At 41.8% G+C, this 26,628-nt stretch overlaps 1 protein-coding gene across 11 annotated transcripts in view; it reads left to right on the top strand.

Annotated features, from left to right (window-relative positions):
* Positions 1 to 26,628, top strand: part of robo2 (roundabout, axon guidance receptor, homolog 2 (Drosophila)) — a 363,309-nt gene that overhangs the window by 332,934 nt on the left and 3,747 nt on the right. For 5 of the 11 annotated variants that reach the window (XM_057350402.1, XM_057350407.1, XM_057350398.1 and 2 more), the window contains 11 exons: positions 364 to 552; positions 783 to 809; positions 3,503 to 3,545; positions 10,032 to 10,156; positions 10,868 to 11,143; positions 12,652 to 12,777; positions 17,254 to 17,413; positions 18,241 to 18,504; positions 19,458 to 19,663; positions 25,083 to 25,241; positions 25,543 to 25,797. In XM_057350402.1, the coding sequence (XP_057206385.1) occupies positions 364 to 552; positions 783 to 809; positions 3,503 to 3,545; positions 10,032 to 10,156; positions 10,868 to 11,143; positions 12,652 to 12,777; positions 17,254 to 17,413; positions 18,241 to 18,504; positions 19,458 to 19,663; positions 25,083 to 25,241; positions 25,543 to 25,797 (1,830 nt within the window). The other 6 variants (XM_057350399.1, XM_057350404.1, XM_057350400.1 and 3 more) reach the window with 6 other exon arrangements.

Raw genomic sequence — 26,628 nt, 5'->3', positions numbered from 1 at the left:
ATTTCTTCACCACAGAAATGACTTTTCTGTTCCGCTAATGTAATTAAACCTAAATCAATCGAAAAAAATTATATTAAACATTAATATAATAGCCTAACACAACTCCCACGATGTATAAATGTGATGTGTGAATGTCTTTCAGACTTCCAGTTTTAGTCATTTTTTACACTTTTTCATCCTCCGCTCACTGATCTGACAGTAAACGTCGAGGTGATGAGCTCTTAATGCTCCAGTTGAGATGATTAAATGATTTTGTGCTAATGTTCGCTGGAGCGTCAATGTTTTCCTCGTGCCGTTAAACTCGACTACAAACTCGCTCGTGATTTTCAATTAAAAAAAATTCTTGTGTGTGTGTTCGCGCAGGTAAAGACTTCCGGGACGTGATCGTGAGCGGGAACAGGAACAACAGCATCACGGAGCAGATCACGGACGTCGTGAAGCAGCCGGCCTTCATCGCGGGCATCGGTGGGGCCTGCTGGGTCATTCTGATGGGCTTCAGCATCTGGCTCTACTGGAGGAGAAAGAAGAGAAAGGGTCTGAGCAACTACGCAGGTAGAGACGAAACCTCACAAAAAAGTTGTTTGCGTGTCTTCTCTGTGTTACTGCCCGCCTTGCGACTTTTCCTGATTGTTTTGGCTGCGATCGTAGCGCCCGGTCTCCTGCGGCAGCACAAACGCGCACACAGAAATACACGCCAACGTGCATGCATATAACGCAGACGAGCTCCAGCGCACGAGCACTGCAGGCTTTGTAACGCACACTCTTTCTGTCTTGTTTTGCAGTTCAGTCCTTCACCTTCACCCCTGCAGGTACTGTTCATTCGTCCCGTCTTCTACGATTCCCATCATGCATTGCACCTCTCGTTCCCACGCGCATTGTAGCATCCTTTTCCATGCGTGCTAGTCTTCTGTTTTTGTCCACAATGAGTGGAAGATCTGTGGGCTGGAGGTCCTACCGCGCTCAGTTTTGTGTTTCTTTGTCCTCTTCTTTAGCTCATTGGTGGTCACCTCTCCTCATGTGGTTTTTCTATCTCATGTTTGCCCACCTCTCCTTGATCTTCTTTTCTGGGTGTCTGTTTGTGCAGGTGTCGTGAATGGGTTTTGATCTTCTCCATCTTTGCTCTCCTCCGTTCGTTCATTCATTCCTCCCTTTGTTATGAAATGCTTAAACAAACATGTGGGATTCACATACGTGGGATTCGCTACTTGCTTTGCTTTTTGAAGGTTTTCTTAAGGCAAACGTCTTTAAATTTTAGATTTAAAACGAGGTAGTCTGTCTGCTATTTAAAAAAAGACTTTGAAAGGGTTGTATTTGTTAAATGCAATGAACGATATACTGTAGTTTTTTAGCAAATGTTCGTCTTCGTTCATGTTAGTTAATGCCAAAACAATTGAACATCTTAGTTTATTTGCATTAACTAATGTTAACAGATACAGCTTTTAAGGTTAACATATATTCAAAGTATTAAAATATTATTTTGCCATATGGATTCTGGGTATTAAATGCCCATAAATAACAGGCATACTTCATATACTAGCCTATATACTGCAAAAATAAAAATAGTGTGCTATTCCCGACGTAGCCGTATTTCAATCAAATACGTGGTTTTCTACACGTCAAATATCGTCTCGGTCATGCTGCCCTTGATTTTCCACTTATTTTCGCAATAGATCGAGAAACGTTTGTAATTCAATGGTTGGTTTGTCCGTAGGTCGCACAATATATAGGAGATTCCCAAGCCTGAAGAGGTTAACCAATGATGACCTGATCTCACATGGTTGACCACAATCGCGCTCTGAATTGATAACAAAACGACAGACAAAATTCACTCAGCTGGCCCAGGTGGCCTTCGTGTCTTTGGGGATTGTGTGTGGATTGAGGTGCTTTTATCTTGTAGAAGGGTTTCGCTCCAAACTTCATTACAGATCGAATCAGTCTCCTCGCAAAAGCAGACACTCCTTCACTTTCTCTCTTTCCGTGGAAGATAAGAGCATAGGTGGCCGGGTCTTATGGCCCAGATATCTGCTCTTCCCGTCTTAATGCACTCCAGTGGTCCGGTCGCCACTGCTCCAGTGGTCTTCAGGGTTCTTGGGTCCCAGAGGAGCACGTCTCGTGCGGTTTCTCGACGCCGAGCAGATAAGTGTGGCGTTCAGGCGCATTACCGACATGCCAGACCCCATGTGTGTAACTCGTGCTGAGGCATTCGTCCGTGCTGGTGAGAGCAGCTTCTTCTGTAGGTTAGATGTTGTTTCCCGATGCTGAATTGTCTTGGGCTCATTATCACGGTTGACTGCAAATCTTGCGAACGTTTCAAGGTTTATGGGATAAACAAAGATCTTAAAGGATAGGACGTTAGCGCTGTAGGGCGTTTTTGTTCTGAAATGATATGACATTTAAGACATGCCCATTTGCCTCCGAGTTTGTTTATTTAATGGAGGCCGGGGGGCGTCGACGATGAATCCAAATACACCTGTTCGCACAAACGCACCAACGTTAAAACCGTCGCCGCCACGAGGCTAAATCAAGTTCTGCTTAGGCAGGAAGGAAGATTTGATGGAATTTTTATGCAGCGATTTTGTGCGGCCGTAAATGCTTATTAAAGAGGAGTAATCAGTTTTCATACTGGAGAGAGTGCTTATCTGGAGCCCAGCCTGAGCCGAGGCCAGCGCCAGTCTAACACGCCACATCAAAAAGACAGCAATGTGTTCTATTGTAGATAGGCACTTAACAGAGCTACACACGCATAGCGTCACATTAAAGGAGTCCCACGGGGAGAGAAAATGCCGTTAGTGTTTGTTCTCAATTTCCCGAAATGCCAGATTCTGGAATTAGGCACGAATGCAAATAAACTTAACAAACACGACGCTCAGAGGAGAGCCGACCCCTGGGTAGTGTTCATCAAGTTTAATATTTAAACTGTCTGTTTGTTAAAAGAGGGGATGGATTGTTAACACTGGAGACTGAAATGTCACAGATCTGATTTGGATTCTCTGCAGGCCGCTTCGGTAACAGATTGGGAGTTCGGGATCAGAGGATCAAGTAGTGCGCACTAAGTAGTGTTGAAAGATTTGTTTTGCTGGAAACTCAAGTGATCCTAACCACACAAAGACGTCAGCCCCCGTTCATCCATTTGCGTTTCCCTTTTGCACCCTCGTGTAAACTACATTTCCCTTTGTTCATGTTGCGTCAGGAATATAGAAACATTTCCAGAGACGTAAAACAAGGGCAGAGATGCTTAGATTGTGCGATAGACTTCACGAAATGAATTTCGCATGTTTATCTGCGTGCACGCTCTGGGCGGTGCAGTCACTCGTGTGAGATTACAAAGACAGATAAATAGATAAATAAAACTTTTAATTTCTTCATCAGTTCCACTTCTTGTTTCAAAGAATCATTAATCAGACAGAGATGACTGATGCATAATTGATTTCATTTTGGTTGTGTTATCATGCTGCAATGACTCAGTCTCTCTCTCTCTCTCTCTCTCTTGTTCTGACCACAGTGACGTTCCAGCGCGGTGATGGAGGCTTGATGAGCAACGGGAGGTAAGATTCTTGTCATCCGTTCTCTTTGTTTTTCCTCGGCATGCCACAAACAGCTCCGGTTATTATCTTTGTGCCAATCAACTGCCTTTAACGTTCAAAGACCAGCCCCACAATTCCAAACCTCATTCATATTCTGTCCATCATCCTTTGGAAGGTCATCAAAACCATTATCCTCTACAAGGCAGCCGTCTTCCGACCCGTTCTCCTCTTTTAGGGGGTTCGCGCCGTCACCGCGCAGCTAGAAATTCATTTTGAGACGAGAATTGAAATGTTGTTCTTTAGGTTTCTGTGGGACTTCGGGTGGGGCACACGGCCATTTCTCATGGGTCAACAGCTTGGTTAACCTTCAAAAAGTCACGGTAGTGTGTCGGTGCGGAAGTCATTTTCATAACATGGAAAAATGAAATGCTGAAGATGCTGACATGCACTGAAAAACGATAGCTAACAGGTTGGAAACTGCAGAACCATTTTGTAGAACCAAATCACGCTTCATTTCGATTCTTTCAAGTTGTAAAACCAAACGCACGCGGGGATCACAGCAGAGGGTCGTATGTGTTCCCCGTGATCGGTTTTATCAACCGATCAAACTGCAGCACGGCTTTGGATCTCCCAGCGTCTCTCCATTCGTACACACATCAAGCTGCTTCTAATATCACGGCATGACTGATGGAATATAAGATGAGATCTGCCTGTTTGTGTACCCTGCCTTCTGTCAAACACACACACACACGAACGCGCGCGCGCGCATCTTCCTTCACGGGCGGCTGGCCGCTCATAAATCTCACCCCCAAAAAGAATTAGCAGGAACAATTTAAGCAGAGAAGGGTTTTATTTTATCGTTTGTCAACCCCCCTTACGTCCCCGCTGCCTGTACGGACCCCCGCAGTGATAAATTTGCCTGTCACCTCAGCTGGGCGGATGGAATATGAGCATGTGTAATAATGTAAAAATAATTACCCCTGGGAGAGGCTAGACCAACCCTTACAGATTCCTCCGGCAGGTCGGAGCTTTTTTGGGGGAGGTGGGCGGCAATGCAAAGGAGAGGTATGTTTGAATGACACCAGTTACCCGACAGATTGCGAGAATCAATCGGAGGGGGTTTGAGGGGGCAGGGGGGGTCTGTCTTGTTTTCATCCTAGTGTATTTTATCATATCTGACGGGTCAGATCCATGCAGGAGGAGTAATTTTCTGCACCCACACATCTTCTCATTGTCTCTGTTGCTGTATCTGTAGATGAAGGTATTCCGGTATCTGGAATTAAAGTCTCAGCAGGTGTCGTGGGTAGCAGACACTATCATCTGAATCCCCCTGCAAGGTTTCCTGCTCAAGTGAAGTTCTGCTGTAATTGATTTGATGATTTCAGATCCCAGGGGTCTCCTATCCAATCATAGATGATGCCTGATTGTATTGTTTAATAGTGATACAGTACCTTGTCTTCTCCTGTATAACACTCGAGAGACCAGGGATAAGCAGTTATTTCGGTAGAGATGATTAAGGAAACGAAGACATATTCATGGTAACATGATTGTAGTCTGTATGTAACTTGTATTCTATAGCAACGCTACTTATTCTTGTATGAGGATTCTATACAATGCCTGTTTATGTTTACACAGGTATAATGCCTTGTAACACATGAAATAACTCAGATTGGATTTCGAATTCTGTGTTAAATTATTATCTATCTGTTTTTTCCTTTATTATTATGAAATTAAATGTTTAATAATAATTTATATCATAAATGATATTAAATTTTACATACATTTATATTCATTATATTATTAAAATATTCCTAAATAGAATAATTATTCAATTCAATTCAATTTTATTTATATAGCGCTTTTCACAATGTGCATTGTTCCAAAGCAGCTTTACAGGAGCAAATTAGAAAAACACAGAAAGGTAAAACACAGCACAGTGCATGGTGTTTATAGACCAAGCAAGATCATTATAATAAATAATATCTAATAAATAAATAAATAAATGCAGTCTCCCGGTGAGCAAGCCAACACTGCACTGCTCTGCTGTGGCGAGGAACCCAAACTCTAATGATGAATAATGGAGAAAAAAAAACCTCGGGAGAAACCAGGCTCAGCCGGGAGGGCCATATCTCTTCTGACGTGTCATAGCTGCACTCAGTGACCCCGACCCCGTTGTAATTATTGCATCTCAATATTTATTATTAAATCATATTTTAAAATTTTTGATAGATTATTATTTTAATCCATACTTTTATTGTCTACTTAAAGGTATAACTCTGACTATATAGGATAGTTTAGGAAGTATAGGAACTAGAGATGCACCAATACGAAATTTCAGATTGATTCAGAGCGATATCTGCCAATACCGTTATATTAACTCGCATTAACAAAATTCTGAAGATTAAATTAATATTTCTTAACTTTCTAAATGTTATTAATTCATATAAAGACATTGATATAATATAATTATTGAACATCAAACTGGTGATGCTTCTAAGCATTTTATATACACGGCCCTGATCATTGGCTGTTTTTAAAATATCGGACGATAGTGTGAAAAATTGCTTTTATCGTCCGATACCGATTATTGGCCGATATATTGGTGCATCTCTAATAGCAACATAACAAAGGTACTAAACTGATTGTAAATGCTGAATCCATAATGCATTTATAATATGAATGTATAATAAATTATATAAAATACAGGCCTAGTAGATAGCATTGTAGGTTTATTTTTAAATTGTATTAGGCTGTGAAGCTATTGACTTGATCTGCTCTTTTGGTAAAACCCACATGAGTCTGGAGAGCTGATGGGTAAACTGGGCAGAATGTGTTGATTTGTTACAGACGTTGTTTATTGCATTAATTAGACGATCGCAAATTAAGCTGCGTCTGTTTCTCCAGCTTCTCATTGGCTGCTGCCAAATTGCTCGTACTGAACAATTAAGCTTAATCGATCACAGAATAAATGATTCATGGAAGATGAATTGGCTGCATATTGGTCAGTCCTGGAACTGATAATGTCGTTTTTCTTTCTCACATGCTTTCATTTTCCATCAACTTGTTTCTTTCTTTCTTTCTTTCTTTCTTTTCTTCCTCCATCACCACACAGCCTGTGCTATACGTGTTTATATGGGCATGTTTGTGTGCATATTAGATTTTCACTGCGACAGCATGCAGCAGCCAATGTAAATCTAAAAAGCAAATGCGTGTTTCAACATGCCTTGAGCATAATTTAATGTGCACGCTTTTAGTTCAGTCTCCCTCTCTCTTTCTCCCCGTTGCTCTGGTGCTGCATCGGAGGGCGTGTGGGCCTGTAAAACTCGTCTGATTTATGAAGTAGGATTGGGATTAATATTGCCCGCTCGACTTGTTTACGGCGATCCTCACAGACGCGCTGCGAGGTTGTATTTCACAGTGGCGCTCGTGTCTGCGTGCGTGGCAGGGAAGAATGGAGCCAAATCAAATCTCTTTCGTCTCAAGGCCGCGGTGGGCTCCTCGTGTCAGAGGAGAGGGATTCAGTGCCGGCAGTCAGGGTCAGGAGAAGGCCCCTGGCCCGCTCCCGGTGATTTGCAGGGCAGAAATATGTCCGCTAAAACGATACTTCTCAATATAATCATCTCGCGCTGGGATGATGAATGCAAGGACAGGGCAGCAGTTACCACAGTCAACATCATCATCACCCGTTCTTACAAATGACCCCCGAAGGGGCCGGATGGGAGGGTATGCCTGTGTGTGTGGTTGTTTACAAGAAAAGTCAAACTCAAGCAGTTGATTTAGTCTGACTATTTATAAAGAAATTGTGAAGTAATTTGCATAGAGAGAGACAAATGTCACATTCAGAGGATTACATCATCAGGAAATAAAATCTTGTCATAGGTGGAGAAAACAAACAAAAGCATTTATAGTATTATAGTACACTGTAGAAGAATAGCTGACGGTACGCAGGAAGACTCTTTAGGAAGAGGTGAGGGGGCACAGGATAGATGGAGGAGGGGGTTGGGGGGTTGGCTTAAGTCCTTGTCATATAACTCTATAAGAAGCGAGAGTGTCTGAGGAGGAGCCATCAATTTGAATGACTCGTCCCTCCCCGAGGGCCTGTTTTGGCATTCAGCTGCCACATCGGGGGGCTTTTAGCCTGTCAGGACCCCCTCCCCATCGGCTCAAGACCCTCATTCTGGCTCTGCTTGGTTCTTATTAAAACCTGTGGCTTAGAGAGCGACTGGTTGCCAATACCCTCATATTGCCCCCGGCCTTAAAAGAACACACGCTATTCCCCGGGTCTGGGGAAGACAAGCCCCCCCGATGTTAAATTTAGTTCCACACGGAGAGAGGAGCTGAGGGAGAAAGTTAAAATGGAGAAAGACGCGTGCTCTGCATTTGCAGGATTTCAAATGTCCACTGACTTAACGTACAAAAGATTTTACAAAAGGTTAGTGTGTTTGCGAGTTTTATGACCATGGCCACAAATCGCTTTTGTCAACAGCAATGGAAGCAAACACAGCGGCCGAAAAGAATTATTCATCCACCCCTCCACTCTTTTTATCATTATTCTATTGTTACCATCCTAGCCTTCATCTTCCGACGGCTGTTTATTTCCATCCACATTCATTCCGATGAAAAACAGACATTTTACAGAGTCACTATAATGAAGGACTGGGAGTAAAAACACAATTGGGAGGTTGGACCTTTGGCGTCTGTTGCCCATGGCAACAAGCATCAGAGAGAGGTGATTGCACAGTAAAGTGGCGGTAATAGCTCACAGCACTCACCCTTGACAGGTTAAAGTCTTAATGATGCTACACAAACACCCTTTTGAAGACACACAACGCCTGTTAAATGAAATCTACAATGAGTGGTTTTGTACACATACAAGTGTCAGATGTGTATCACAAAATGATGAAGCATCATTAAGACTTTTTTGTGATACAGAAGTTGGGTTTTGTGTAGACAGGCACAGGAAAAGTTTTGATCTGATAAGTGACATAAATAAAGCCCTTTTTAATGTTTACTATTCGTTTTATGGATTTTTAGATCTTATTTTTCTATTTTCTATTGGGTTCCTCGCCACAGCAGAGCAGTGCAGTGTTGGCTTGCTCACCGGGAGACTGCATTTATTTATTTATTTATTAGATATTATTTATTATAATGATCTTGCTTGGTCTATAAACACCATGCACTGTGCTGTGTTTTACCTTTCTGTGTTTTTCTTATTTGCTCCTGTAAAGCTGCTTTGGAACAATGCACATTGTGAAAAGCGCTATATAAATAAAATTGAATTGAATTGAATTTTAAAGTTTAAATAAAAAAATCCAGTTTGAATTTATTTGATGTCTGCTATTACTGTTAACAGGGAGGAAAACATGGTCATCCTTAAGAAATCCTAGAGATACCAAGTAAAGAGAGTGGGTTTTGTTAAACCGTGAGAATAACACATTTCGCACTTCTCTCCTCAGCAGGTTTAACCACACACACACACACACAGCCATATGTTTGCATTTACGTCTTTATTTGGACTCCCTACAGACTCTCATGTGTTTAATTCATTATTTCTCAATCCTGTCGGAAAATCGTACATTTGAGACAGATTGAGACAGACACGCTGAAACCAGACTCATTAAATGGGACATAATGCCTGCATGTAATTATATATGCATAATATACTCTACATTACAGTTTTACTATGGTAAACGTTCCATTCTGATGTATTTTAAACGTTATTTCGCTGCTTTCCTTCTGAAACCTCATATTTGCATATTCTGTTTTTTATTTTTTCACGTAAATCATTATTATTAGTCACCCTTTATGTTTGTCACTGGGTTTATCTCCAACCAATAAACAGTATTAAAAAGTGCTTGTTAACTTTGACAACACAGTATGCAATCATTTAAAATGCACAGCGCTCCTGTATCTGTATCCTTTCATTGTGATAAAAGTTCAATAAACAGATTAAGAAAAAAACATTTCCTGAAAAACAGTGCATCTGGACATACAAGGTTTCAGAAGGACACTGACGATGCGTTCTTCTAGATCAATTTTTACCGTACACTGTCAGAAAAATATTGTCAAAATATGTACAGTACCATTAGGTACAGATATGTATACATTTGGTACCGATACGTTCCTTTGTAATACTAATATGTCCCTTTTGGGTACTAATATGCACTTTTTAGGTTCAAATGTGTACTTTTTGACAGGGTACCGCCCCAGTGACAAAAGGGTGCATAGTTTGACTATTTTTTCTGACAAAGCGAAAAACCTGGAAATATGAGGGAATTTGAAAATAGCCTTGTTTAATAACACGTTTCATTAACGTTATTAAAGTTCCTCTCATATAAATGCATTTCTCTAATTGTGCTCTTCTCTAAAATATTTCATCAGCTAGAAATTGCTTTCTTAAGCTCGCCCTTTTGAGTTGGGTCTTTTTAATTATTCAGTTGAATCACTTTGGTCTGAATGTTACTTTTGTGAGTCAGTCTGAATCAAAATGTTTCTCTTTTCCCATAGTCGCCCTGGTTTGCTGAATGCCAGTGATTCTGGGTACCCGTGGCTCGCTGACTCCTGGCCGACCACCAGTCTGCCCGTTAACAGCGGCTCTGGACCCAATGACATCAACAACTTCGGCCGTGGAGGTGAATCTACTTTTAGACTCATTGCGGCGTTGTCTAGGAATTTAAGACATGTTGAATGTATGTGACTGTTTTCAAATGTTAAGGTAGCTCTAAGTTTTGGAATGACAAGCTTGGGGCTCATTCCAAAATGTTCACTTTTGGGTAAACTATTCCTTCAAGAACAAAGTAAAAGACGCCAAAGTTCTTGTATATTTCTAGAGAAGGAATTATCCGTCATGTCGCGTTGATGTCTGAAAGATGTACACCCGTATGCATATTGCATCGCCCGTGCTTGGACACACATTTATTCATCACGCACAGGAGACAGACCCATATCGCCATCCACATCCCGCTGTCATGCCGAGACTAATAGCCGCCGTTCTGACCCGCTGTCGGACGCGGGAAGGGCTAATAGCAGAGGAGAAGAGAGAGACAGAGAGTTGGGGTGTGAGAAAAAGATGGTGGTCGAGCAGCGAGTCGTAAAGGACAGGCGCAGCTTGAGTTGTGCAGATGCAGACGTTGTATATCATTTTCCCTTCAGTACACACACACACATGCAGAGTTCGATCCTCCTCCAAAAATATGAGAAGTTGAGTCAAAGATACATAAGCAACAGAAAGTCAAGGTTTTTTTGTATTACGGGTCAAATGTAAGTATTAAATATTCACAGGTTCTTAGTATACTGAAAATTACCCTTTAAAATCTTTACTTCCTTCTTTGTGTGCCGTTCAGACGGGATGCCCGGCGCTCAGGCAGATAAGACGGGCACCATGCTTTCAGACGGAGCCATTTACAGCAGCATCGACTTCACCACCAAAGGCGGATTTGGCAGCCCAAGCCCCGCCTCCCAGGCCACGCCCTACGCCACCACCCAGATCCTCCATTCCAACAGCATCCATGAGCTAGCTGTAGATCTGCCCGACGCCCAATGGAAGACCTCTCTACATGCCAAACAAGAGATGGCAAGCCTGGGCTACTCACTGCCAGACAAAAACTCCTGCAACAACAGTAAGCGAAGGATCCGTGTGTGCGACAGTGTGTATCAGTTCACACCTGTCCGTCTGAGTCCCGCTTTTTCCCGTATAAAGTGTTCCATCATTTGAAACGAAGCCAATTCCTCTATTTCTAGAGATTGCCTGAGGTTCGTATCAATGTTAATTTGAGCAACGTCGTATTAATGCTGCATTGATTTGACGTACACTAGGAGTATGAATGCGTGTTGTTGGCCTGTAAAAAAAACATTGACCCTTAAATGTGTTTCCAACCAACCGCGCTGCGTTTATTATTTAAATTGTCTTTGGGCTAAAAGAACGTAAAATCATTATGTAAGATTTATTCTGTTTTGAAAAGCTTTTAGATAAATGCACTCAGATTCTTTAATCCAGAAAGTTCCACTATCCATATTAATGAACCCGGTCTCCACAGTTGAGCAGAATGATAAATCGTAGACGTTTCTGTAACGCAATTAAAAAAACATTTTCTCTTTGATTTGGACTTAAAGAGACCTCAACCTATGAAATTACTGTAAATCACACATATAAATGTTTCGGTGATCTGTTTAACTTTGCAACAAATAGAATTAATTCCAGGAAAATTATCACTAATGTACGTTGTTAACCTCTGAATAAGATGCTTTGCCAAGAAACTAGACGTAATGAGGTATTGTAACCGTGATTAAGTGCAAAGTAATGAGTCTGTATTGTTCACATGGGTCTCGCAAGGGAGTAAGACCTGAAAGTTTTAAATACTAATTCTGCATTTACTTTGTCGCAAATACTACAGTTCCCATCCTAAAGGGAAAATACGTTTTTTTGTAAGTCATTTATGAGATTTTTGCGTGTTTTAAATAATTAAGTAAGTTCTGTCGGATATACCATTTTAATCGCTTGTTTCTTGGTGAATTTGTGCAAAGCACATAGTTAGTTGATGATTGAATTTTTTTATTTGTTTTCGACTACAAAGCCACGCAGATCCATTTTGACATTGTATGCCTTGCCATAAAAAACAAATTATGTCTGATTCACGAACCTTCCATACTATATAGTTGGCGAAAATCAGTATGCGAGTAGGATGTCCAATTCATAGTATTCGAAAAGCAGTAGGCGAAAAGTACACAGATGACCTACTACTTTCTAGATTTTTAAAGGTGCATTCGATGGACACTTTACTATCCCATGAGCCCGCAAGAGAGGAGTCGTCATATTCGAAAATGGCGTAAAGCGGTGGATGTAGTATGTCCGAAATCCATACATACTACTCATACTAAATAGAACATACTTTTGCTACGGTCGGGAAGTGCATTTAAATTAAAATGTAGTACGTACTCATTTGATACGCGATTTAGGGTGCCGCTAACATCTCATGGTAGATTCTCAATTGTGTGCATTAACGGGAACGCGGCATTATTCTGTGTGTGAACCGCGCTTCGCTTGTTGCTCTAACTGCACGTTCTTGCATGCGCTTGTGCCATCTTGCCCCCCACCTGATGCCACTGTTTTCCCCTTCGCCTCCACTAGCACTCCTTTTCATTCCTGACTACCGATTGGCTGACGGATTGTCTAATAGAATGCCCCACAACCAATCACAGGATTTCAACACTACCAGCTCCCACAACAGCTCAGATCGGAGCAACAGTCTGTCAGGTTGGTATTTCACTGATCCAGGGTCAGCAGCCCCTCCATCTTTCCTGCAGTCTACCCTTTCCCTTTTACCTCCACTAACAGTTGTATACGCACCATGACATGAATGCTGTGAATGGTTATGTTTTATAATACTGTACATCATGTGATTTGAAGAGGTGGCCGGTGTATGATGGCCTGTTTATTTAAAAAAGCAGATTTGTGCAAAGAAAGAGGGTTTGTAAAATATGTGATGGATCCTGCTGTTTTTGATCTTTGAAAAGACGAATATAGATTATGGCATACAGATGATTTAATACCACAGATTTATTCTAGAAATGTTATAATGTGCGACAAATGTTATGGTTGATTGTCGGTTGGTTGGCTGGCACAGCTGACCCAAAATTATAGACATTGAATGACTTTCTGGCTTAAAACATTTCACAAAAAGATCAGCACCAACTTCACCTGTTTTAAAACAAGCACCTTTAACTTCACCTTAACAAGCCAATGTGTTTTAGGTTTTGGTTTCTTTACAGAAACGACTCGGGAACACAAACACGGCACATTTAAACCCTCCGGTTTGATGATTCTCTTTTTCCCCAGTTTTTCCCCTAATGGTTACTAGAAACAATAAAATTCATGTACTGAAAATGACAATGTCATTTATAGGACACAGAGACGGCCCCCACCCCTCATCTCTCTCTCTCTAATCAAGTTTCATAGCGCTGCTGTAACTGTGCAGTAATCCAGCACAGCTTCAGACTTTAGATGGGAAGATCTCCAAGCATCTGCCTCAAGTGTGTCATGCACTGCCATTAGGAGTCCAAGGGCAGATTAAGGTCAAACATCTCAACCTCTTCAGACAGGGGTTACAGATCAGCTCACCAAACCAAATCAGTCAGATCTCATTTAACCTATATATTACGTAATGACGTGTTTAATAAATTGATAAGTGATATTACATGGGTGCACCACGAACTGATTAAGGTAAAACTATTATATTATAGTCTATCATTCAGACAGACTATACAAATGATTCTGTGGAAATATATTGTGCGTTGTGTGAGATCATTTTTAAATGCCTATTCCTTTTCCTCTTGATGAATTAATTTTCCACCACAAGATTTATATTCAAGTTTCACAAAATGTTGAAACCAGTCTGCACTTTAAAGAGGTGCAGAGAGAGTCAAAGAGAATTATGCATGTCTGAAATAAAATATGGAGAGGATAGGGAAGGGTTACGTTTGCATTTCCAAAGAAAAAGGCTATAGTTCGTGTTTCCAAGCTAGCATATGTACTCAATTTGTTCGCCTCAGGTAATGTTTGGGCTGCCATCCAAGAAAATTCCCAAATATTTGGACCTCCAGCGTCGACCCCTGTGATTGTATGTCTCATTTGCACACAGAGCTTCGGAAGCTGTAAAAGTGCTTTGGTCTGTCAGCGCTCGCTTTTAGACCAGATAGTTAAGGTCAAACTACAAACAACTGTCCAGCTTGTTCAAAAGGCATCCCAGCATGCACCTCACCAAGTTGGTTGAGAGATGTATGAATGCTGAATGTGCTGATCTGTAGACAAATGCAGACGCTAAAGTCCTTCTGAAACCGTGTATCTCCATATTTCATGAAATCATTATTAGTCACCCTTTGTTTGCCACTGGGTTTTGCAAATATTAAACTAATAAAAAGTATTCAAAAGTATGTAAGCATTTAAAGCACAGTGTTTTTTCCATTTCCTGAACAAACAGCGAATTTGGACATCCAATGTTTCAGAAGGACAACCTTAAAGTTTTAAGGTCCTTTAACGTTATTCACAAATTGCAAGCTTTCAAACATTTGGTAGTGTATCGGCCTATAGGGCGATGTCCCGTATTAACACAAAAAGAAAACATTTTAAATTTAGAAAGAAAGAAAATATGATGCAAGCGGTTCTCGTAAACCGTGCGTTCATTGTAAGAAAACAGAAAAGCATCCAAGTATCTAAATGTATAAACTACTTCTTGTCATAATCAGAAACGCATACATTTTCTTTCACAGAAAACCCATAAAGTCTTTGTGCTGTCCAATTAAAAGGCAATTATTTTGAACACTGTTATTACTCCTCCTTCCCACTGTACTATACAATTAAACCATAATTCACAGTACAAGACACAACACATCGGAGTTGAGCGAACTCTCGGTGATGCATCAATAAAGATCGTACGGTGTGGCGAAATATTCCTCAGCAGACCTCAATCCTAGAAACGCCTCCCAAATGCTCTTAAAAACACCCTGTTTATCTCAGCGCACTTGTGGCTCAGGAAGTGACCTCATGTTTGTCAGCTGAATTGCCACCCCGTGGCACCCTGCCTCTCCCTCGCATTTCATACGCCAGCAATTTCAGACGCTGCCCCGGGTCCTCAGCAGAGACTCGTTTACATTATTGATGCCCTCTCCTCAACAAACAGAGAGATAGAGAGAATGAAAGCGCGCGGGTGATTGAGCGATCACGCCATCTCTCCATTTATTGGCTGATGCCGAGCGTCACCCAGAGGAACGATTAGGAAACCCAATTACTTCCCCCCCACTGCACTTCCACTCCAGCCACTGCTGCCTCCAGCCTGTTGTTATTTTTTTATTACTAGCATGCTTTATTCATCTTCGTTTGACACTTCTATCCCTCCGCAAGACTCCTAATGCCTCTCGCTCTCCCTCGCTCGCCAGAACAATAGCGCACCGTCAGCGAGAAGCTCCGCCGTTGAGAACGCGCTCTAATAGGCGCTACCGCCAAGAGCGTCGTAAACGTCAGGCTTCGTATGACGGATCTGCCCTGAACGGTGCATAGCTACAGTTCTGCCATGTTTCTGGTTTCTTAAAGGGACAGTTCACTTAAAAATTGTTACAGATTGTTTTTATGTACTTATCCACATCGAAAAGACACATTTTAAAGAATATAATTAAACCACTTTGTGTAATATTTAGCAGGATGTAAATGCAATATAACATACATAACTATGTCTTCAGAGGTGTTTAAAGACCTTACATAATGAAGTGTTATGTTTTTATTACCTTAGAATGAGCTTTTTCTATCTACGTAAACCGCGGGTCCTCTTACGTGGAATTCACTGTGTTGTTTCTACAGTAGCCCTAAACTGACAAACGGCTCTACAGAGCGCGTTTCGTAAATACGTTATCTCCATTTGGTAAAGAAGCGAAAATGTGACGACATCTTGTCCTGTGTCAGCCACCGTAGTGCTTCGAAAGGGAGGGGCGGGGTGGAGTGAGCCGTTGGTTGCTACCGCTAGATGCCGCTAAAATCTCCATATTGCTCCTTTAAATAGTGTCTGAGGAAATGAAATATGATTCTTCAAAGTCGGTTTGTGTTCAGACGCTTTAAAATTCCGTGAGAGGGAGTAAATAATGATTTCCCATTTCCATTTTTGGGTAAAATTCCTTTAGGGTCTAGAGAAGGTTTAGTCTTCACAGCCCAGAATGAGCCCTCAATTGAGCTTTTACAAAATAGTTTTTTGGACTTCATTCATAGCCATGTCAGCATCCTGCCGCTGTATTAAATGACACGATGTTTGAATCCACAGGGTGCAGGGTTGCCTAAATCAGAGCGTTTTGAGGCGGCAGGGACGATTAGAGGCCATTGGCAGAGAGATGAAGTTGACAGATAGAGTTCCATACAGCAGGAATGCTGCCAGAGAAGGTTTTTCCCCCGTTTACTTTTGGCCCCGTGTCCAGCTCTTTTATGTGGGTGGATCTGGCAACCGGCGGCAGTCGCTGATCATGTAGAGTTTGCCAGCAGTGGCATTAACAATTTACAGTAATGAATCTCTCTGCGCGCAGCCTGCAGAGGACACACACATACATCACATCCCCGTCCCAAATGTCTTCGTTTGCTATTGATGGCCGTTACATTTAGATGGTTTTGGTCATTAGTTTATGACAAAAAAGTGATTCATGTGCTATGTACAAAACCGTACTGAAGTTGTTATTGTGCGATTGTGGTTGAAAGCATTCTTATGCCTTGAATTCCATGAACTTTGTGTTAAACATTTTTTCTCTCATTTCTCTGTACTTTGCGTAGTGAAAAGAAAATTAAGTTTGTGCTTGTAAAATAAAGCTGGCAAAGATATTCCTGCGAGTTACAATGACAGGCAATCATGGTAACAGAAGAAAGGCGAATGTCTGTTCAGTCGGCGTTTCTCTGCTCTGTTAAACCCTGCCATCTTTGAGGCATTGACATGCAGTAAAATGTCCCTGTGCTTTTATGGCTGTGTCACCCTAGAAACACATTGAAGGCAGTTGTGTGCAGTGAATTTAGAAAGCTCAGTTGTACGTGGTAAAATGCAAGCAGTTAAATTTGACACTGGTTTTGCAAAAGCCTTCAATTACCCCTCAGAATATCAGGCACATGTCATGTGGTGAATAAAATTCATGTTTTTCTAGGCCAAAACGTGACGCTCTCTATTCACGCTCTGTTGTAATTGAAACACCCCAACTTTTGATGTTCTAGGTGGGAAAGGAGGAAAGAAGAAGAAGACGAAAGCGAACGCAAAGCCCATCAAGATGAACGGGTCGAATTGGGCCAACGTTCCACTGCCTCCACCTCCAATCCATCCTCTTCCGGGAACAGAGATGGACCACTATGCCACAGAACACCATGATGCGGGAGGGTAGGTTATATCGTTTTTACAACTTACTGTAACAGTCTATACAACAAATTCAGCGTCCATCTAAAGAGGGTGACCCATATGCAAGCACTGGATAAAACAAAGTCAACCCCGTTACTCATATGGAATTTCCCAAACGCTTTGTTCTGAACAGCTAATATCAGTCTATCTGAAGGCATTTGTTAATGCTTTAGAGAGTTAATAAAGCCAAAGTACCTCCAAATGATCTATTTATTGTGTTTATTATTAATAGACGGCCAACGTGTAATATATTATATTCACGTTTGACAAACCGTTCACGCTCAGCAACTTTCCCCTCTCACGGCACTCCACCCCGACGAGATACCGGAGTCAGCCCATCTGTACACTTACAGGAAACATGAAGGTGGTGATAGAAATTAAATCTCCTGCTTGAGAGGTGTGCTTGCCTTTCAACCCCGTTAATTTTCATCTCGGAAAGTCATCTGCCTTAATAGGCTCTCTGGCAAATGAGAAGTCTTCGGAGCTGTAAATCTCACCACTGTCTTTAATGGCTTCAGATTAAAACTGTTATGTCCTACGGGATTTGCACTGACAAATTCCTCTAATGAACATCGGCTTTATGACGTGTATTATTTCAGCATGTATAAGCACAGTTCGGGGAAATAAAAAAACGCAGTCATTCTGCTGGAACTGCCTTTATTGAAGAGGAAGGGACTTTTTTGCGTTTAACCCAAGATTTACATTTACAATCATATTTACTGGGTTGAATTTCTTTTTAGGATATTTTACTTTTACCAGCTATTGATTTTCCACCGTCTGAATGATAATTTCATCTTTATTTGTTCCAGTTATGATAGTGATGGTTGGGGTCCGCCGTTGCCCGTCCAGACGTACCTGCACCAGGGTTTAGAAGATGAGCTGGAGGAGGAAGAAGAACGGGTGCCCACTCCGCCCATAAGGGGCGTGGCCTCCTCTCCTGCAGCCGTGTCTTTTGGGAAACAGTCCACGGCCACTCTGAGCCCCTCTCCACGTGAGGAAAGGCAACCCATGCTTCAGGCCCACCTCGATGAGCTGACCCGAGCCTACCAACTGGACATGACCAAGCAGACTTGGTAAGATCTCAGAGAAAGTATTTTCTGATTTTACCATGAAGGGAAAATTCATCCGAAGATAAAAATTCTGCTATTATTAGTTCACCCTCGTGTCATTTAAAACCTGTATAGGACTCTTTCATCCGTGGAACTCAAAAGAAGATATTTGGAGAAATGTCTCTTGTTGTGTGTTCATACAATTGAAGTCAATGGGGGTCAATATTGTTCGGTTACCAACGTTCCTCAAAATCTTCTGTTTCGTTCTCCAGATTAAATCATTTGTATTTTTGAGCAAACTATCTGTTTCATCAGATACAGGTTTCCCTTTGGGTAAAAGTGTTTGTTAAATGAAAAAAAAACGTAATTGTAGTTGAATTACACATCAATATGATTCGGTAATGATTCGGTGCTCGTAAGGCCCCATGCTAAGCTCCTGCCTTAACCTGTCGCCGCTGTGAGCGAACAGCCTCCACCTGTCAGTCGTAAGATGTTGCGCTTCCGCAGTAATGAGTATTTCTCACAGTGCATTTTTGACGACCGGGAAGAGCCCATAATTATATGTGAATCCTGGCACAGGCCGCATCAAAGCATCACCACCGCACAAACACACACATACTGTATATAGACACAGAGTGGTGCTGTCATCGAGCTGGTGACAGCCGCAGAGAAGACACGCCTGCGGTGGTTGCCATTGTATCTCCTTCAAGCTGCAATTAGCAGGTCATTGTGTTAGCATGCAAACCGTAGCGCCGCTGAATTAGCCAAATTGTCCCAATTCATCTGAGACACGACAAGGAATGTTCTAAGAATACCCAAATTGCCTGACAGGCTGCACACCCTACGCATTTCTCTTTTGTCTTGACTTGTCGCTCGTCGACACTCTTTGTCTCCCGTTGACGGCTTGTGAAGCGCACGCTTATGCAAAACGGCGTGGTGTGTTCGTGTTTGACTTTGATGTTTGGTATTCTCTGCAGGCACATGCAGGGTGGGCCTTACCCTCCCCAGGCCCCCGCGCCACCCGTGGGCTACGTCTCCAGCACCCTGGTGTCCGATATCGAAACGGACCTCCCCGACGAAGATGACGAGGATGAGGATGAAGGGTATGAGATGTCGCCACCGATCAGGGGAATGGAACACACGCCGGGCTCTAGCATGGACAACTTGGACAGCTCTGTAACGGGTGAGCGGGGATTCGTGTTTGTCATAAAAATGCACATTGACGCTTAAACAATATTTTGAACTATTTTTAAAGCGTTCTTTGCTCAGGACATTCTGAAGACCTCTTCTAAACCTTTCGGTGTGCATTTAGATGGCCAGTGCAGATTGCGTTCATTCAAGGCATGAACTCCTAGCACCTCAGCATTTGCTTAATATCTCGTCCGTCGTCCTCATAATCTAAGATTTCTATCTTTCTAATTCATTTCAGAACTCAGTTTGAACCCAGTATGGACAGAAGAGAAAAAATGTCATTCAATAATTCTGAGGGAAAATGTTTAAAGTGGTTCATTAAAATGCAGTTCATTCGGTCAGAGACACCAGAAGATGCGATCTGCTCACATCTCGAATTATAATACAAAAGGCACATGTGGCGTTGAGATAAAACAATAAAACAGTGATCTCTAATCTGAAAGCTGCATATTTCTGTCCAGCGAGCACTTGGAGATTCTATTGTTCATGTTAACATGGAAAGCGGTCATGGTTTATTTACATGTGTACGGCGTGCGGTGGCTTTGTTTGCCCTGAAGAGAGAAAAACTCTTATCTGTAAATCGCAACATCATGTAGTCATTATGACTGTGTGTTTACTCCCACCTCACCTGTAAGCGAGTGCATTGAAATCTAGAGAGAGAGAGAGAGATGCGTTCACTGCATCACAGCCCATTTCCTCTTTTCGCCTTTGTAGCTTTTGAATAAATCTCACGTTCGTGTGGCTCCATTTCCCCATTCGAGACAGGAGGCACCGCTTCCATTTTACAGCTTTATTGGGGTTTTATGGGCCGCCTGTCAGAGAGGACTCATGAAGGGTATGACATTGCAGGGATAAAAACTCAGAGTCCTCTGTTCTGTTTCAGCCTGGGACCGAGACACAACCGGACCTTTATCTTCATTATAACTGGGCATCATTTTCATGTCTGAGGACAGTGCTGCAATTTCTGATATGAGCTAGAAAGCATTCCTGAATGCACAATGATCCGTCATCACTAAGACTGTTAAGTTAAGGTTAGTTTGATCTTTAGGTATTCCGTTAAATTAGCTAGATAGTTTGTGGTGGTTGGCAAATGAATCGCATAGCAAGTTAGCAGTTTAGTTGGTCAATTTGTAAATTCATGTCATGTTATGTTCGTTAATTAGTTGGGTAGTTATGCAGTTAGTTAGGGATAGGGTTTGTTGGTTAACCAGTTGGTTAATCACTCCAGCAGTTTTTTATTTAGTTAGTTTGTTGATTGGTTGGTCGGTTGGTCAGTTAGTTGTCCCACAATAGACACACAGCACTTAAAGGGACACTTCACCCAAAATGAAAATTCTGTCATCATTTACTCACCTTCGAGTTGTTCCAAATCTGTATAAAATTCTTTAGAAAGATATCTGGAAGAATGCTTATAACCAAACAGATCTTGCCCCCCATTGACTCCCATAGTAGGTAAAAATACAATGGTGGTCAAAAGTGCCCCAGAATTGTTTGCCCCCTACATTCTTCAAAATATCTTCTTTTGGGGGGGTGAAGTATCCCTTTAAAGATTGGGCATTGAAGTATCTGGCCGGATTCTCTCTCTCTCTCTCTCTCTCTCTCTCTCTCTCTCTCTCTCTCTCTCTCTCTCGCTCGCTCGCTCGCTCGCTTCACCTTTCAATGAAGCAGCATTGGTTGTCTGTGAAACCTGAGAAACACCAAGCAAGACACCAGTAAGACTCTCGACAGCTTCGTTTCTTTGTGTTGTTCATAAGTACTTGCTTTAGTTTCTGCCCCTGACAGTAAAACCCCAATTCTGCCCGACTCATTCTATAGACGAGACAAAGACGAGCACTTTAGTTAATTGAGAAGACTATTTCTTTTGGATAGGTCTATTAACATTTTTAAAGGTAACCATATTTTCCTTTATAGTGCTTAATTATTTATTGCGTTTATCGAGTTTGTGAAATAGCGAGGCAGTTTTATGGGTGTTGTAATGTCAACAGTGAGCTCACTGTCCAGCTCCTATCTGCTCCCATAAACCCTCTCGCCGACCGCACAGAGAGAGAGGTCACATGTCTTGAGGTGAGCGTCTCCGCCCAATCATCAAGAGGAACGATTACGACGCTTAACGATATGCAGATGAGGCCACGGCCGGTGTAAATCAACTTTGGGTGGGTTTTATAGTCCTGCATAACTCCAGTCAGTGAGTGATTTTGGAAAACAAGCTTGGTATTCCGAGCACCTAAAAATAGCCAGGACTGCCTTAGAAAGCAGTCTTTGCCCATAAAATGTTAAAGCGATGTTTGTATTCGCTCCATATTTATATAAGCTACAGTACAGACGTTGGCCTGTGTATACTGCCAGCTCTGAATTAAGAACAATTTGTGGGAAGTTCTCTTCACGGCACGCAGTATAAAGAGAAAAGGGTTTGCGAGAATTTCTTTGGATGGAGGATTGTTATTGTTTTGCAGCTGCCAGGGTTATTATAGGGTACGGTGTTTTGGAGGATCTGGTTGTTAAAGGGGATGTTGTCTCTGGAGGTGGGAGGTGCTGAGGCATGCGCAGGAGCTGTCCCCTCTGATGTGAAGCTGTGTGCCTGCTTCTGTCTTTGCCAGCACATCCAATTCATTATACGCACTCTTGTTTTTGCTGAGAGACGGTCTCCAGAGACTCAAGTGTTTTTTGGGGGGGGGTGAAAAAGTCCTGTGCTGTTTCTGAGGAAATTAAAATCTGGAAGAGACTGGCAGAAAGAGATTCTTTTCCTGCACTCTATTCTCTTCTTTCTTCAGTTTTGGACAGAAGTAACAAACTCAAGCACATATTTATTTTGGTGCATTGGAATCCTTTGTTATAGTTGTAGAACTTTATAATAAGACTATTGTGTGATTTTGTCTGTGGACAGGCAGGTAATTATTCTTCTCTTTTTTTTACATTTTTATAATAATTTATCATTGTTTTTTTAAAGGTACAGTATAGTGTTTACATTTATGGACCATTAGCAGAATCAAATGCACTGCAAAAAATTACTTTCTTAATTAGACTTTTTTTCTTGTTTTCCAGTAAAAATGTCTAAAACTTCTTGAATCAAGATGCATTTTCTTGATGAGCAAAATGACCTAAGAAAATAAGCCTCGTTTTTAGTAAAAAAATATGAAATTTCAGTGAAGTTGTGCTTAAAACAAGCAAGAAAATCTGACAATGGGGTAAGAAAAATCATCTTGAATTAAGGTTTACCTTTTTCTTAGTCACTCAATTCAAGATTCGTTTTTTGCTTGTTTTAAGCACAAATTCACAGAAATTTCATATTTTTTTTACTAAAAACATTTTTCTCAAGAAAATGCATCTTGATTCAAGAATTTTTAGACACATTTACTGGAAAACAAGATAAAAATACTAAGTAAGAAAGTCATTTTTTGCAGTGACCAAATCCAATATTCTGACATCATTTATTCACGTTCATGTTGTTCAAGACCCTTACATGATTTGTGTCTTCTGTGGAACACAAAAGAAGATATTTTGCAATGGGGGCCGATGTTCTTTTCAAAATATCTTCTTTTGTATAATGCAGGATAAAGTCGCACAGGTTTGGAATGACATGAGGATGAATAAACGATGAAAGAATTTTCATTCTTGTATGAACTATCCCTTAAAGTCACCATGCAATCAAACAGGAAAATTCAAAGTGTTTTACAGTGTTGCTGTGATTATTATAAATGATTTATTTGTTTTTTATTAATTTGCACTTGCAATCTTTAATCAAAAACGTTAAGCTCCTCTCCCCCTCTCTACAACAACTCTTCATCGCATGACGTCAGCAACAAAAAGGAGGTAGGACTACAGTATAATGACTGTCCAATGGCCAGGCATTTTTAGCCTTCCCCTGAATGCCCAACTTACAACAGACCAATCAAAAAGGGAACGGCAAAATAAAGCCCCGCCCTACTTTTTTTTCTCATTTCAGAAGCCGTTTCACTCGGATACAAATCACGATACGGAAAAGAAGTCAATCGCAACTTACGTTTCATGGTGACTTTAAACAGGTTTCTCATACGATTCCCTTATCTTTCATTGGTTTGACAAACAGGAAGCTCTACCCAAACTCACGTTAGCAGTACATGAACAATACGTGACATCAATCTATCACCAGGACCTCATTTTGAAATGTGACTGTATCCACTTCAACCTCAGATCATTAAACAATAGTCGCGTCATCTCGCATCAACTTCCCCGAGGATGTTTGCGGCTCCTGCCATCAATCAAAAGAATCTGTGCCGTGACTTTGACAAGCGCCAAAAAAAGCAGAGTCGCTTTGATCGCGCCGCGTGTTTCCATGCGAGATATCAGCTGCCTTACCCGAGGCCACGCGCAGGTGCTCGCGCTCCGTTCCATCAGAGTGATCAGAGGAAGTGAGGTCGCTGCTGATGGGTAGACAGGTGTCTGCTGTTGTGCCGTGAGTTTATACGGAGGATGTGGGCAGAAATAGTCTGTGCAAAAAGAGCGTAAAGCATGTTTTATATATGAACTAACTGTTGTATAAATATAAATGATGTTGTTGAAAAAATACAATTTATTATTATTAAGCTCCTGTTTCTCTGGATAAGACGCATTATAAAGCTGGTTAATGTAACGCCCCCCGCCGCCGCTCCTATCCAGGCTCCATGGTGAACGGATGGGGTTCGGCTTCAGAAGATGATGACAGGAACTTTTCCAGCCGTCGGTCCAGCGTTGGCAGCTCCTCCGACGGGTCGCTCTTCACTCGCTGCAGCTTCGCCCGAGCCCTGGTGGCCGCTGCTGACAAGGCCGGATATCGTCTGGACGGCACCAGCCTCAGCAAGAGAGGTCCGTCTGGAAGAAACGCGAGTCTGGACGTCTGGCGCTAGTTCACTTTTAACAGAACTTCTTTTCCTCTTTGACTGCCTTTTGAGTTTACACTGGTGTATTCTTGCAATTTATCTTGCGGGGTTTCGTGCGCAGCATGTCGCAGATACTAACATCTGAGTGTGTTTTCGTGACGGCTGTTTTCACTGAGCAAAGTTTCGATCCCGTGCTTTCAACATAATGATTCGTGTTGCGCTGCGAATGAATTAACTGGGAACGGATCAGATGCTTATGTTCTCCCATTCTTTTGTTATGCCCTTCGGCTTTGACTTCATCTCTTTCCATCTCTGTAACGATCTTGATTGTTTGGAACTTCCACAAAAATTCATGAAGTCGCCCCCACAGTCTTGAATCCGTCTCAGGGTCAAGTTTTTCCCAGCAGGCTGCATAAGAGAAATGAAATATATTGATCGATTTTGCTGCGTCTGAATCAAACTAACAAGCTATCCGCCCTCCTTCTGAACTCTCCTTTCACCATCTATTTTTCTTCACTGTAAGGTTTCGCTAGCATTAAATGCTGCTTCATAATCATGGTTGTCTCTGTCCTGCAGATAAAGGTCTACATCACAGACCTCGTCCTTCCAGCCCGTTCTCCACAGACGGAAGCACGGTGGGCACGCACAGTCTGGGTCACCAGCGGGCGGCAAGGCCCACCCGCAAACACAAAGGACCTGGCACTGCCCCGCACCGCCGCGATGCCAGCGCAGACGGTAAGATCATTTCATCCAGTTTCTTATGATTGGACAAACAGGTTTGGACATAGATGTTCCAGTATGGGTTATTTATTGGTTACATAAGACAGATGGAGGGTTAAATTAGCAAACCTATTATCTGCTCATTCCGAATCCGTTAGCATTACTTATCAATTATGATGGAATCAATATTACCCTTTTAATGCCATTTAAACACGCCCACTGCCAAGGTGATATATGCACAAAGTACATAAATGTAAAAAGTGTGACACACCTTATGTATGAGGTACATTTATACGCCATTGTGTGACCATTTCAGATCTGCCCCCACCTCCAGAACCTCCTCCCTGCCAGTCGGCTCGTATTCAAGGGGCGAGAAACATGTCCAATCCCTCCGATCGCAATGCCTCATCGCTAGAGAGGCAACCTATGATGGGCCTCGAGGAGATGAAGAGTTCTTTGGACCGGCAGACCCGAACATCACTGGAGCGCCATTGGCAGGCCCAGGACAGACTGGGGTCTATAGAGAGGGGCGAGGAGAACAGGAGAGGGCAGAAAAACGGCCCTGTTTCAGGTTGGTCTATAGATGCGAATTAAGAAGGGGGGTAAAGAGACATTAATTAAATTGATTTATTTAAATTATTAGTTCAATATGTCATGAATAAATGTATTATATAAAAATGTATTTATTAATTTATTGTTATTATGTTCAAACAAAACAAAAGTTTTTTTTACTAGTTTAACTTTTTTTGTTTTACAAAACTTATAGATTGCCAATTGGGATAGAAGTATTTTAACATAAAACATTTCAATTCATACTAGTGGTATAGCGATATACTGCGTCATGAAATATCGTGATAAAACGTGAAAATATCACAATAAAATATCGCCCCAAAATGATAGGATGAAAAATGAACATTTTTAGGTATGACGTTTTTACAATTGATGTCTGTTTAATCCTGTTGGTTGAGTTCCCAACATGTGACGTGGGTCAACATCTATTATATTTTATTTTTATGTAGTGGTAGCATGTAGTCTCTAGCATTGTAGCCTTCCTAATTGTTTTCTTAAAGGGGTCATATGGCTCGAATACGTGTTTTTCTGTGTCTTCGGTGTGTTATAAGCTGTCCGTGCATGTATTAGACACGTAAAATTGCACAAATGAAAGTGTCGGAACAAAAGATGCATTCTATCTAAAAGAAAATGCTCACCCAGACCTGCCTGAAACGCCTCGTGTAGCCACACCCCCACAAATCTACGTCAGTTCGTGGTATGATTTGACTAAGACCGCCCAAATGTGTACTCAAGTAAGGTGGGCGTACCTGTCAGCACAATTGCTTTGGAACCTGATGTTCCAAATATGGTAAGAGGCGTTACATTTCCCTCACACACTTGGTATTCGACC

This window comes from Triplophysa rosa, linkage group LG14 (genome assembly GCF_024868665.1).
Source record: "Triplophysa rosa linkage group LG14, Trosa_1v2, whole genome shotgun sequence".
NCBI lineage: Eukaryota > Metazoa > Chordata > Actinopteri > Cypriniformes > Nemacheilidae > Triplophysa > Triplophysa rosa.
The sequence above is the reverse complement of the archived record's forward strand: the minus strand, read 5'-3'. Positions and strand labels throughout refer to the sequence as shown.